This window comes from Plectrocnemia conspersa, unplaced genomic scaffold (assembly GCF_051122295.1).
Source record: "Plectrocnemia conspersa isolate PC_06_02 unplaced genomic scaffold, ASM5112229v1 ptg000012l, whole genome shotgun sequence".
In the NCBI taxonomy this organism is placed as follows: Eukaryota; Metazoa; Arthropoda; class Insecta; order Trichoptera; family Polycentropodidae; genus Plectrocnemia; species Plectrocnemia conspersa.
In genome coordinates, this window is record NW_028277176.1 from 17,897,391 (window position 1) to 17,913,429 (window position 16,039).

Below are 16,039 nucleotides of genomic sequence, written 5' to 3' on the forward strand. Positions count from 1 at the left end.
TTAAGCGATAAAGACCCGCACATACACAATTTATATAATATTATGTCTATAAACATATTCAATAACGTTATATTTCACGACTTTCACATATTGGATTATATATCATCGATATTCGGCCGTTTCGAATATCCGACCGCCGCGCGGTAATCCGAGGGGGTGAAAAAATATGAGTAATGATAAACACATGGTTGTCAAAATTTTGACGTGCCGTAATAAAAAATTTAATAGACACAATTTTACGACCTTTTCCGAGCGTTCTACTATATACAAACATACATATAATATGTATATGATACATGCATAGACACAAAACGACCCACGACCGCGCATTTATAGGTCCTCCAGATAAAAGCCTTATTTACTTTTGCCTTTAAACTCAGAAATATCCATGCCGATGTAAGATGGGTTAAAAAAATATTTGTTTCAAAAAATGACTAATCTATAGGAAATGATACTACTGACTTAGTTGCAATAGAATAATGTGTTAGACTTATTCGAAAGATTCTCTTTGATTTGTATCACTAGAAATAAATTTCAGAACCTTATACTATTATATTTTACTATTAAAACAATTAAAAACATGACGATTCGATTTAAAAAATATATTTTGAATTATTTAAATAAAAATAAATTTTTATTTATTAAGACAATCCCAATATAAATTGGTAATAAATGTAATAAATAAAAAAATATAATACAAATAGATGATCAATGTAAGATAAAACATAGTAAAATTTTATAATAAAATGCCCACTTATTAAATGTATTTTAGTATGAGTAATACTTAAAAATTATATGATTTTTTTTATATAAAATATATATACTAGGTTTTCCTGCTTTATTAATTTATAAAATCAACAATTTTCATGGTTTAATAATTATAAATAATAAATACAATTTTAAAGTTTCTTAATTAAAAATAAATAAATAAAATAATATATTACTTGTTTTCGAGACCGTTACATTAAATTTGGTTAACAATGTCTAATAAATGATTAGCTTAGTTTAATAAACGTGTTTTCATAACATAAAAGTGGGTTATTTTTATAATAGTAATATCTTAATTGAAAACGTTTACTCAACTTTTTGTATGCGATCATTTGCACGCATAAACGGACGAGCTTACGTGATGAACAATCGTAAAACACTAAAGTGAGTCATATAATTACAATAAAATTTACCATAGTGTACAAAAACACAACAATACTTTATAGTATATGTTATATAATATACATATATACGCAAAAAGTTTACGTTTGAATTATATATTTCTATACGACGCAATGACGCAAACATTTTGTGATTTAATATATATTAAATATTTTTACGAGTTCCACATAAGCATGCCATATAAACGTTACTTTTTTATTTTTGTTTATTATTGCCCACGTATTGTGTTATTATCATATTCGAACAACATTTAAAACAGTACATCGTAACATAAATCACAGTGCATATGCAGCATGCTCGACGTTATCATGCGGAACAACTGTTTTGATTTCACAGACATTTGGAGGCATGCAACTCCCTCATAAATATCCAGGAATTTTGCCAGGAAGAGAGAGAAAATCTTGACGTTCCCCGCCGGTTTTGTATACCCGAGTACAAGGAAATGGACTTTTCTTGTGCTATACTTATATATATCTGCCTTATTTTCATATCTCACGTGCTGTTTTCCATTGATGTTTTTATCTTATTGTCAATGTACAAACGAAATGTTATAAATAATATTTTTAAATATAGTTTTACATTAACTTATATTTAAAAAATTTGTTTAGTTATAGTTCACAATGTAAATTAAAGACGTTTTATAAACAAAACATGCAAAAAAATAGTCTTATAACATTTTAATAAAAAATATAATATAAGGCTTCGTATTTAAGTAATCAAAAAAAAAATATATTTTTCATTCCTCGAGAACTCAATAACACTTAAAGAACATTAATTGCTGTTTTTATGTTAAGGTAATTAGTAACTAAAAGCGCAGCAAATTATTTTATTATTTGTATTATTTACAATAGATCATGTTACAGCATAAGTTTTACTAAAAATAAAATACATCGCAATTTCTATTGCTCAATAATAATTTTAGCCAGCCCACTAATGACGTACAAGATTAGTTTAAAACATATAAAAGAGATTAGTTGAATATCGATTTTAAATTCACATTACTGACTTAGCATATCTAGATTATTTTAACTAAAACATAACGCTAAATATAACATTTAATGTATTCTTGAATTTTGGGTTATTCTTTAAGTAGTATGAAGTATGAAACATTTTATGAAATATATGAATGACTATGAATTTTTTAAACAAAATTTGAAAAAGAGGAAAAACTATCACAAATACCTTTAACTCTTAAGTATTACATTAATATAATAAAAGTAAAATACCGCACCATACAATTTTTAACCGTTTATTTTATAATAAGTTTATACGATAAAAGTAATATTACATACTTCATATAATCATTGTTATATCACAATGCTTTAGTTAAATTTGTATTCAATGTAAACTATGACCGTAATAAAAATAAAGCCAGACATTTACAATTGGATATCACACCATGAAAACTATTAAACGTAAACGCAAGTATAACGAGCACGAAACATGAATACGAATTATAAACTTGTGAAAAATATTTATATCTGTGAAATTAAAAACATATAAATACATATACATCACGAAAAAGCTATCAAAAGATAACGATATTGGATAATAAAGCCAGTATTACGATATGAAAGAGAAATGTAAATTTTAATATTATTTGAGTTGAGCTTTTATGTATAAGTAAAGCATTTTGCTGCTGTATGATAAAACGTTTTTAGCTGTTTATATACAGTCACCGCATAAGAAACATAACATACTATATTTTATTTAAACACAGTTAAACACAAAGGTCGCTTTTAAGCATTGTTTACGGTTGCTAACAAACGTCGAATAGTTAGCAAAAAAGGCGGTCGCTGTTGTTATAAAATTACTATAATACGTTTTTTGCCGCTCCAGGTTTATATTAGAGGGATTTAACCCAAAGCGGAAATTTTTGCACCACTATGAGGTCGGCCACGACCAAAAACTGAGGGAAGAGATATTATACATGGCGTTCATTATCATAACAAATTACCTGTCTCTAGGGATCGGAAATGTTTTAATTCGGCCTCGTAGCGTTGCACGTTTACCTCGGCATCAATTTAAAACTTAATTAAAAATTATATTCGCGATGTTTAATTTTGTTGGTTATTTCATTATCATAAATTATGCATGCTGAATTTATATGAATTTTTGCATATAAATTAGGTCCCTTAATTAACGCTGTACTAATGCAATTGTCGAAGCAAATTAATTTCTCGTCAAGATTTCCAATGAGATTAATTGTGTGATTCAAAAAGATTAAAATAAATAAATACATAAGCTATATAGTGTTCAAAACTTTTTCCAAAAATCTTCCCAAGTACTTTCTGCAGTCTGCAGCCGCTTAAAAAATAATTATATACAGTATGCCAGAAAATGTTATTTTAAAAAATTAATTATATGTTTTTTTCCTAGATCATCTTGTTATAACAATTATATTTTAATTATTTCTTGTATAGAATTTTTTCATATGCCAGTAACTTGTATTTGATTAACGAGTATTTATTTCTCTGTAGTCTACTGATATTGTAATATATGTTTTCGAAGAAAACTTCTGCTTTGATGAACACAATATAAACTATGATTCATGCTTCTACCGCACTACCCGCTTACAAACTGAAATAATATAAAAAAAACCCTTTTTTAATTAATCGTTGCATGTTGTGTAATTGCTAAATTTTTTTTTAGAATCATTAAACAAAGCGCGTTCAATATTTTTCTCTTAAATAAAATTGCATTAGTATAGTATGTATACATATAATAATGCATAGGACATAAATAAAATAATAAATTCACGACAAACCAGAATTTAATTTAATCGACTAATTCAATTCGAATACGGGCGCAGCTTTGTGAATATTAAACGCTTGAATTCGCATTGATGGATAATCAGCTTTTTGCGTATCGCGCACCCCCGGCATTGCTCAAGTTTCCAAAAACGGGGAAAAGGAGTAATGAATTTTGACGCGAGCAATTAGCAGAGTCCGTTTTCAATTAAACGTAACAATAGGCCGGTGGATTTTTGATGTATTGAATTTTTTTGGCGATTGTTCGCATCGTTTTGAAAAGATAACACCACGGGAACTCGAGTGGAATTTCATCATGAGCTTTGTGCTCAAATATATTTACAATATGATTCACTTCAATGTGAAATTACATTGTATTTCTTTATTTGGGTATAAATAATTACTTTTTCTTAAAAAGTTTAGTCTATTAAAACAACAAAACCATTCAACATAATAAAATGTAGTTTGTTAGTCATTAGAGTATCAAAAGCATTATTAATGTAGTTGAATATATATGTATACAGGTATATATTAATTTTAATACCATTGTATTTAATTTAGTTAGTACTAAAATAATCATTTTAAAATATGTTATGTTTTATATCCGTTAGAAATTTAAATAATTTTTAATAAACCTTTTCTTTTTATCTTCTATCTGAGTAATTAACGTCTCAAAACAGACTTATTACGTAGTTCAAGATTTTTTTTCGAATAATAACGTAATTATTTAGCCATATGATCTCTCTTCGATTATTGTAAAAAATACTGTCTGTGACACTATTTTTAAGACGAATTTTATTTGTTCAAAATAGTCATTAAAATAATTCAAAAATTGTGCATGTACTCCACATATTTATGCCTATTATTTTTTTAATTCTACATTATTATAATTTTAATAGAAGCAACTCTGTAATTTCTAATATGTTATGTAAAAAAATTAAATGGTTGGGCAATGAGCATAATATTGTTTTTTTTATATATTTTTTTTATAAATAATAAATAGCATATTTATTATATTATTTATTACAAGATAATTTTTCATATTTTCATTAGGTTATTATTACTAATTCTCAAATGCCTTTGCCGAACCTTAAATAGGCCTTTATTAAAAATGTTTTTCTTATTCGTAAACAATTTTAATTGCACACAAATGTATTCTCTTTTAACAAAAGCAACAATATAAATCGTCTAACTTGACTGAATTGTAGGTGTTCTTTACTTTTATTGGTACACGATTATCAATAAGCTAAATTTATTTTTTACTGATGTCTTTTAAGTTTTATTAAGTCTATTCATACTTTTGTTATGTTATACATAGTAGTTTCATAAATACATTTGTAAGTTAAATATCGTTTGAGGTTTATTTTTTATATTTTTAATTTAAAGTCTGTATAATTCTTTTTTTACATTTTCAAGCTAAAATTATGTTTATTTTCTATGTAGTATTACGTTAATATTGATTTAATTTTCGTTATTAATTATCTATAAGACAGTTTATATAAGACAATAATTGAAAAGCAAGTATATCGATCATTTTATTTTTATTTACTGATTATAGGATAGTAAATCCTATTTATTAGATTTATAATTTTATTTACTAAATGGCGCACAGCCACTTGTAAAAAATGTATTTTTTACAAGTGGCTGTGCGCCAACAAAGCGCTCCACCTCCGATTTCGACCGTGTTTTCTCTTAAGGCGTAAACTCATTTTGAAGGGTGTTTAAAAAGCGATGCAATTTGTTTATAAATATATTTATCTGATATTTAAACTGATATATTTTTTTACAGATTTTATTTGGCTGCAAGAGCACACTTAAAAGACATTAAACCTGAAAGTGATGACCCCGACGTAAATAAAACACTGAAACATCTATACATACAAATATATTTATTCTTATCGATTTTTACAGTATAAATAAACAAAATCTTAATTATTTCACTGTTACATTTGCATATGCTTATTTTTTATTAGTATACATTTAAAAATGAGCGAGTGTATGTATGTAAATAAATAATAATAAAAAAATAGACTTACAAAAAATACTTTTTCGACACATTCTCGCTAAATGTGATGGCTCCAATAATTATAAACAGTAAGCTTACTCTGTAATTTTGCTGGCAAATAAAAGGGTCAAGGAAGGCGGACCGACCCTTCCCAGTCATATATTATTAGCGACACGAACGAACGGTGAAATATTTAAAACCAATATTGTTTTTGCTCTATCGTTTTTATTTACTGGCAGTAAAAAAAACACCAGTACAGAACAGTCAGGGCTTTCGCAGTATATGTACATAAGTGCGCCTGTAAAAACGTTTTGCCGGAATACGCCGTCGGTTCCCATAGGAACTAGGCGCTGATTTCCCCAGTCGCTTTCTTCCCATAACCGAACTGTGTTTGTGTGTAACACCAAAAACTGGCTAGTTTTGAGAAAATCGGGCGGATAAACGGGAATATCGCGCAATCGCGTGCTTGCACTTTTGCGGTATAATTTTTTAATTTTATTTGCCGCTTTCAGAAGCGCCTCAGATGAGTTTTCACGGAAGATAACGATGATGGTGGTATTTAGAGGCAGGGGGCGGAGGATATTGTAGTTTAAGCACGCCACCTGTTTCAAACAATATGTGGTCGAGTTAGAAAACGTTACATCTATAAGAAAATAAATTAAAACGTATTTTTACTACCTTTACTTAAACAATTTTACATTTAAAACTACGAGAAAAACTTAAGTTTTATTACTGGATTGGCAAAACTGTGGTTTGTTTTATCATTGACATTAGCATCAGATTTTGTCTATAAAATATTTAATTTTAAATTTGCTAGCCTTTTATTTCGATAGCTATTAAATGAGTAAATTTTTGTAAAAAAAAGAAAAGAGGAACCATAAGAATATGGTATAAAAGTTGTTGAAGATTCAATGGAATCAGTACTTAGAATTATTATATATGCAATGTATTTTAAGTTGAGTTTCCTAAATAAGTATTTAGTAAATTAATCTGTTTTTAAAAAATACATATTAAGAATATATATTTTGTTATGGGGTTTAACCACCAGCACAATTAGGTAAACATTTTCGGGCATTATAATGAATATTAAAAAAAAACGATTTTTCATACAAAAATAAAAAATAAATTTCGTGTGCTAATAACATATCCGTCTAAAACACTACGCTTTGTTTGGGAAGGCCGCGCGCTAGTCCATACATACCTTGCGCATTATACTATTGCTCTTCTACTTTTAGGTCATTGTTCGCTGGATAAACCATTTATTATAAAGGCGTGAACACACTTCATGGGTGTTTCCATGAAGCGATAAAATTAAATCGCAAACATTCTTATCTGCGATTTTCTCCAACCACAATAATGAAAGATATGCCATGTGGTCACAGAATGAGAGACGCAGAATTTCAGCAGCAGAGACAAACCAAAAGACGCTAGAGATATAAGCGGATCGTACAGAAAGCATCAGCTGCTTCACAACCAACACACCCGACAATAATACAACTCGACACGCCAGCGGAGATTTTTTAACTTTCAAGACTTGCCATTTTAACTACTTTTCTACTTTTTTTATATATCTGTGAATTTATATTTGTTATAAAATAAACTGTTTATCTAGTGTCTATTTTAACTACAAAGTCCATTAGGCTTTAAAACCCGAAAACACCTATAAGGATTTGTATTTGAGTACCCATACCTACAAAGAAAACATTCTGCAGTATGGGTTGGTGTATGTCAACAGATATAGCTCATAATATTCACTTTCATTTCGCAAATAGCTTATGTCAGGGCTATTATTTAGAATTATTTTTTAACAAAAATATCCACCAGTTATTTCCGACATGGAACATACGAGAATTTACAGAAATTTATACCAAATAGAGCTACGCTAAAGTCACACGCTTCTGACCTTGAAACCAGAAATAGTAAAATTTCATTAAATAAATGTGATATAAAAAATATTCCTAAATAGCATGTTAAATTTTGTGTTAAAATCATATATTGATATGTTTAATGTTATATATATTTTAGGTATATTCATATATAAAACATAACAAAAAATATCTTTACAAACTAACAGGGTTGTTTTCACTTCTTTTCCACGATCTAGTAATTTTCTCTGGTTTTAGAAGTTTTATTTTGTCACACGATATTTGTTTGATATATTTTTTGACCTCAAGCTAAACTTATTCGTTACTTGATTATGAATGCAAAATATTATATGTGCTTGAATATAATAAAACAATTGTTGTAAAAAAATAGTACTTTATTGGTACACTGACAACACTTTCATTTTGAAAATTCATAATACATATTACATTTTATGGTATTTCAGATAATTTATTACACACCCATTAAACATGCAGTCGCGTTAAATATATAAGAAAATAATATGTTCAATCTATAACTTGAACAGAATAAATATTAGTTAAACTAAAAAACTTATATTAAAAAATAATAATAAATAATAAAATAACAACATTATGCATTATTATTATATTATTAATATAAAATTTTCACACCGAACACTGAATTATTTCTATAATATGGGTATTACAATGTTCGTTCTGTATTTTTTTCTGACTTTTATAGTTTTCTCATATAAAACTTTAGTATTATGGTATCAGGCACCTTAATACACACAAAATAAAATATAAAAAACAATTCCTTATATTTCATACGTTCCGAATGCTTTATAAATATTTATATAAACAACAATATAATATAAAAAATCAAATCAATTTTGGTCAAATATATAATATTCATACAATGAAAGTAAATTAATTCAAGAGTAATAAATACGAGTTCTTATTATTTAATTTCAGCTAAATTCTAAGCTCGTATTTATAATGTTTAGTCAAATATTTACAATAGAATTCATAGCCTTTGAGGCAAAAATATCTTTCTCGTAATATATTAATAAAATAAAATTGTATAAAATTATACTAAGTCTAAAATTTTTAATTTTGTTGTTGTTGTGTATGCTTTTTTTGTGTGTGTGAATGTGTCAGTTTATGAATAAATATTATTATTTTATATACGTTCATAATTATTTATAAAACTATTGTGACATTGAAAGCTTCACAATTTAATTAATGTATTTAACATATTGTATTTATTATTATTAACGTAGCCAATATATATATAATATAATTCAAGTGAATAAAATGTTTTTTTTTTAATATATTTATACAATACATTTAATCAGTTGGTACATCACATTTTATATATTCATTTAAAAAATTCTATATTCGTATTGAATAATAATAATTATGCAAGTAAAAAATTTTAAAATTAAATAAAAAATATATTAAATACATTATTTGGCTTATTTTATTTAATATTTATTTTTCAACACCTATTATATTATAATAATATAACTATTAAACTTAAATTGAACAAATACAGTAAAAATAAAACACTTATTAAACGAACAACGTCGAAATCACTCACAATTTATTCGCACGTGTTGATATTCAATTTATTATTGTTGATAATATCAATTTAGCATTTTTAATTATATATTTCAATAACACAGTTCACTATCCCACATCGCTCCCAAAAAATTAAATTTTTGTTCCCAATCGCCTTTCTAAACGTTGTCGTTCGTCCAATTATTTACTTATCAATCAAGATCACATACAAGAGGACTAATAATTATACGAGATTATTTAAAATATATACGTTTTATTTATTCCTTCACATTAATTCAGTGTACTCCAAAAGAGTGCCTTGCGGTTGGTTGTCATTCAAAGAAGGGCGACACTGTCATCAGGAAGGATGTCAATAACAGAATTACTGACCACGATGTGAAGATCCTTTCCGTTCCGGAAGCTAAAGCACTCGCAGCTGTGTCGACACATTTCTTGAAATCCTGATAATCGACTCTAGTTATTGCACAATAATGCGCATGAATGCAAGCGCTTTCGCATAGGTCGTCATTGGGTGATTCGTACATGCGCACAGAATTGGCTCTAAAATACCTGTAAATAAAAATATATCTTAGTATCATAAATATTTTACAGTATCATAAACAAACTTATTATTAAATTAGCTTAATAAGATTCGTGGTTTTATTATTTCACTCCATTATGCCTCAAACAAATCGCATTAAAATTGGGGCAAGTGTAAAAAAAGGTCCGCCTTGTGACTAATTTCCATTTTTTTATAACTATAATAAACCTTTTTAAACAGTTTTATTTTGATTCCGTCAAATATTGCAAACATTGAGAACTGATGTGCATTTTTACCTGCATTTTATGACTTCTAAGAAACTGAACGTACCTTCTAAGGAAACAAACGTTAGAATTATGGAATGGTTTAATGGAGAGTATAGGTATAAGTGATATAGTTTTAAGATGGTTTAATAATTACTTATATAAAAGAAAACAAAAAGTTAAAATAAATAATGTATATTCTGAAGAGAAATTAGTGTCTTATGGAGTACCACAAGGGTCTAAATTGGGACCATTATTATTTGTTTTGTATATTAATGATATAGTTAATAACGTGAAAAAATGTAAAATTCATCTATTTGCGGATGACACATTAATGTATTGCATAGGTGATAACATTAAAGAAATTGTAAATAATTTAAATAATGAATTAAGTATATTAGAAATATGGTTAAAGAATAATGTACTTAAATTAAATGAGAATAAAACTAAATGTATGTTTATTAATTATAAAAATGTGTTAGATAATAGTACCAAAATAGTAATAAATAACTCTAGTATAGAAATAGTGGATAATATAAAATATTTAGGAGTAATTGTTGATACAAAATTAAATTTTAAAGATCATTGTAATTACATATTAAAAAAAATTAGTAGAAAAATAGGTTTATTATCTAGATTAAGAAATATGTTAAGTATAAATACAAAAAAAATAATTTACAATAGTATAATATTGCCCCATTTTAATTATTGTGCAACACTATTAAATATGTTAAATAAATTAAATAAACAAATGTTGCAAAAATTACAAAATAGGGCAATGAGAGTAATCTTAAATAAAAATAGATTAACTAATTGTAAAAGTATGATTGATAGATTAGAATGGTTGAATGTTCAAGAAATATTGAGTATGAATGTTTTAGTATTTATATATAAGTTAGAAAATAATATGTTACCAAAATATTTTAATAAGTATTTAATAAGAAATAAAGATGTACATAAATATAATACTAGAAATAAAGAAAATTTAAAGATAATTAAGTATAAGAAAACGAGTACGGCTAGGGGAATTATGTACGGAGGTTTTGATTTATATAATAGTCTTCCAAGAGAAATCCGAAACAGCAAAAATATAACGGGTTTCATAAATGGAATAAAAAAACACCTTCGTACATATAGAAATAAATTATAATATTAAGACTTTATTATTGTATATTTTTATTTTTTCTTTCTGTTATGTATTTTTAATATATTTTTATATATGTTTACTAAATTTGTTAGATGTAAAGATTAGCTATTTAGCTAAATAAATTAATAAAATAATAAAATAATAATAATAATCATGTGTCATTGTTTATAAACCAATACACGTGCATTATGTAATTCCAACGTTATACGAGAAGTAGTGTAGACGTAGTGAAGATGTGTTTTACCATTTGAGCAAATTAATGACCATTCCTGATTTTTAAACTTAATTTGAAAAAATCATTTCTCCCATTTTTTTAAACGGTTCTTTACAAAATGGTTTAGATCTTAGACAGTTGAAAAATTGTGACGTATTTATATAATATGGTTTATATAATACGGTTTTAAAAACAACACCAAAAAAGATTACATATAAAATTTCTGCATCAATCATTAAACATCATTTGACATGCATTTTTTAATAAAATTTCACTAAATATGTTTTACATATTTAAAAATAATTACTTTTGCTTACGTTTCTATTGTTCCAAATACTGTTTGTAAAATGAGAGTACCAAATAGATAATTTACCAAAAGGTACATCAGATAGAGCTTAAAAGTGAAATTTGTATTATTACTTTCATCATTTTAATTTGCTTTTACTGTTTTAGAATTATGTTTTATACAAATATTTGTATTATTATTTCAGAGTAAGATAATTAATTGGCATATTCAAGGCGCGGTGGCGGTTAGTTCAAAATATACATTTACAAAATAAATAAATAAATCTCACAACAAAAAAAGTTTATTGCTTTTATTATTCTCAACGTGGAAATGTATCTGGTGTAGGTGCAAAATGTTAATTTTAAAATCAGGTTAATACAGTGAGTCTTTGACTTTAAGAAAAAAAAATTATTTTCATTGCGCTTTGTTTTGTTGTTCACGTGTTTATATTTAATATTATGCAATAATATATTATATAATGACGATAATATTACAGCAGAGTAGGCATATTTTTTTCTACTGAATACAACCTCCATTATTTAATCAATGGATTACTATTTAATACGTTATCTAAAACCAGATTTAGGTAGGCAACTATAGGTTTTAATAGACAAAAAGAAAATGACATTTATAAAGCTGTAGAAATATTAGGTAGTAATGCCTGGAGTAAATTTCAATATTTACGGTAAGTAACTTATGAATTGAGCTCAATCTCCAGTTGGTCGCAGATAGTATGCAAACTAAAAAAATTGACGATGTTATTAGCAAACTAGTCAACATAAAGAACTAGAACGAATTTTGTCTTTGACGGAAATGAGCAACGAAGTTCTGATGGAATTTAAAATTAGGAAGAAGAATACTATTTTTCAGACGAGCAGCGAGAAAATAAGCAACGGATGCAATTTTCACCAAGATTATGCCATTTAAATAAAAATATAATTGAGAACGACTGGCAAAAGTGTCAAAAATAGTAAATGTTGCTATTGCATGTCATATAATAATTTATGCAGAAACACTACATACATTTAAAAATAAACAACTTTTTTTAATAATTAGTTTGTTCCTGAATGTATGCATATAAGTTTTTTATGATAAATAAGTTGAATAAATATATACAAATATATTTTTTAACGTTTTGCTATATTTACTGCTCGTATTACTATTTTCATCTATCATTTGAAACTAACCATATTATGTAAAAAAATACTCAAATTTTAGTTTTGTAGGTAATTGTTTTTTTATAATTTTTTACCTTACGTTTTTTAAAGCCTCAAAAACCAGATAATCACAAGGATTTTTAAAATAAGCATTTTTAATTAAAAATTCCATTCTTTAATTTTTAATTTAATTCTAATAAATTCGAAATATTGTGAAAAAAATATTTGGTACGAAATATACATACATATTTATTTAATTTGTTTTTATACTCTTTTCATTGTATTGAGAAATATAAATTTAAAATAAAACACATAGACAATAACTGACAGGTGAGTAAGATGAATGAAGTAAAGTTTCTTACCAAACTAATTAAGCTTTGGAATGTCTATTTCGAAAATTACCAATGCTGTAAATCAAGAGTGACCTTATTTGATTGTCTATATAGAATATCTTATTTATATAATATTTAAATTTTAATTAGTCTGAAAATTTGATTATAAAAATTCAGTAACCCCAAAAAATAACATATTCCTAAGCATTGAAAAAGCAGATTGACCAGTACTTTTTTAATAATATTTTTATCTAACGAATAAAGATTGATCTAAATGAATTGAAAAACGTAAGTACAATATTAGTTTTGAAAAAAAATATTTTATAATTTGCTGTTTTTAAAATTATATGCCTTCTATTATTTAATATACAAATAACAGGTTATTAGCTTATATAAAAAAATATTAATATTAAATCTCTCAATCATATGGTATCTAATTTTGACATTTTATTATGACAAATATAATTAGTAACATTTTATCGATAACTTATTATTGTGTTATAGTGTACATACGCATCTGACCGTAATATCAAAAACAATCGTTTTTATATCTTATTAAGAGCCTATTACATAACACCAATTCGACCAATCCACTTAGGTCAAAGATTCGATTTGTGGCTATATGGGAAAAAATAAATGAAATATTTTGACCCTTATCAAGAAATTTCCTCGACAAAATGTGACGTTCCGACGCTATATTAAATTGAGTTTTTGATGGTGCAACATGTGTGTGCGTATAATTTGATAATATTGCAAAAGCCATATAATTCAATGCCGCTCTAATTTTACGTACTATCGTATATACAGCAAATTTAACTATGAATCATAGATTAATGTTAGTAGCTTTTGGTGAAAAGAGTCGAGGCATGGAATATTTGGTACATGTACTCACTTTATGATTTTGGAAATTCAAATGTTGTAGATTTGTACTATAAAGCAATGAGTTATTTATGTGGGCTAAGCAATGCAGACAACAAAAGTTGGTAGGCCTAAATTTAAATGACTGGTCTGCGTGGATTGTTAACGTTAACTTCCTTGATATAAATGTGAAATATATTAAATAGCATTTCTTAAGTATTAAAATAATTTATACTCTAGGGTTTTCTGCATATGTAATTATTATTTGATGTAGGTATTTCGAAGACATTTGTGAAATTAAAGTTGCTGTTCTGACGTTATTTAAGGCTAAATGCGTATATTATATTCATATAACTGTCTTTTGTTGTATGCATGTACTTAAAACCATAATGCTTTTCTTAAAATAATCGTAAAATAAGGATCAGATAATGCTGGACGTAGACTGCTAGTTACGTGATATAAAACATTAAATAATAAAAATAAATTTATGATTTTATTTTAAAAGGTAAATAGTAGTACGTTAGTTATATTAGCATAATTTACAATAAACTTTTATGGTATAGTATTTTTGCTTTTATAGGGTTTGGTTGCAAATTTAATAAATTATATAGTTTAAGAAAACCAAATAAGTTCACAATACACTCGAACTTTCTAATAACAATACACATACAAATACAATACACTTTAGTGTCTGTTATATACAGGATTTCATGTAGTATATTATTTATATACAGGAGTAATCAAAGAACAAAAAAAATATTGTTACCTCTTGAATGATTAATGAACTAAATTAAATCAGTAATAAGTCTCGTAAAAAGCTAATTTAATTTTTTTTATAATAATATATATATATATATATATAAATGTAATACTAGACTTTTTAGCAGCAAAACTGCAGCACGCATTTAAAAAAAAAATATTTACTACTAGTTATACTTACTTAGAAAATATCTGGTTGGCACTGTGACGGTCCTGCGTAAACCTGTCGACCAAGTTGTGTAAGGACACTGCGTTAATTTCCTGCAGGCCATAGTAATTGGTTAGGTTGTACTCCGCCTGCCACTCCGCTTCGCCATTCTTGTTGGCGTTGTTGATGTCTAAATAGTACTGGGTGTAGTCTAAAACCTGCCAATTAAAACACAACTTTGTTAGCTAACTGACACGTGTATACAAAACTTTTCAATAACAATGAATACGTAATATAATATCTCACCAAACCACGACAACGTACTATGAATGGAAAATTTTAATATGAGTCGGGTACATATTCGATTCAAATACGCATTTCATTGTTTGTGAAAAACTTTTGATTAACAATATTTATCGACATGATGAAAAATTTTTGCTATTTATTATGTTCACAGAAAATATTTTTAAACATATTACACATAAACTAATAATTTATAGTCAAAGATAAATATATTTTCTTCATAAAACAAGAGTTCATATTTTGAGGTTTAATGGAAAAAAATGTAAGTTGATAATATTAAAACTAATGATTAATTATTTAACTTTACACAGAATTAAGTAAAATATTTTTGGATAAACTTGGTCCCGATGGTATGATATATCACTTGTATTCAGAGCAGCGCTTGAGATTCAAACAAAAGGAATACGCATCGATGAAGAAATCATTAATAACATTTGAAAAGCAGACGACAAAGTTTATTCTTGCAGAAAATGCCGAAAATCTTTAGTTCATATTGACACTTGTGAGAAGTGGGATTTATTTATAAAGATGCTTAATACCACGGCAATGATGGTAAGTATGTATTGTATATAATACACACCCAATACAATTAATAATAAGTCTGGATATCAGTTCATGTGTTTCACATCCGTTATTTGGAAGTATTAGAATAATGGTAAAATACTGTAAATAGTAAGTTAGGTAATATATTAAAATAAA

At 26.3% G+C, this 16,039-nt stretch overlaps 1 protein-coding gene across 2 annotated transcripts in view; it reads right to left on the reverse strand.

Moving 5' to 3' along the window:
- Nucleotides 1–9,262: 9,262 nt before the first annotated feature.
- The window catches only part of LOC148228464 (acid sphingomyelinase-like phosphodiesterase 3b), a 178,749-nt gene continuing 171,972 nt past the window's right edge, over nt 9,263–16,039 (reverse strand). For both annotated transcript variants that reach the window (XM_088199618.1, XM_088199619.1), the window contains exons 9-10: nt 15,071–15,255; nt 9,263–9,902 (exon numbers count right to left, since the gene is read on the reverse strand). In XM_088199618.1, coding sequence (XP_088055744.1) covers nt 9,665–9,902; nt 15,071–15,255 — 423 coding nt within the window. In that variant the 3' untranslated portion in view covers nt 9,263–9,664. The remainder of the gene's footprint in view (nt 9,903–15,070; nt 15,256–16,039) is intronic.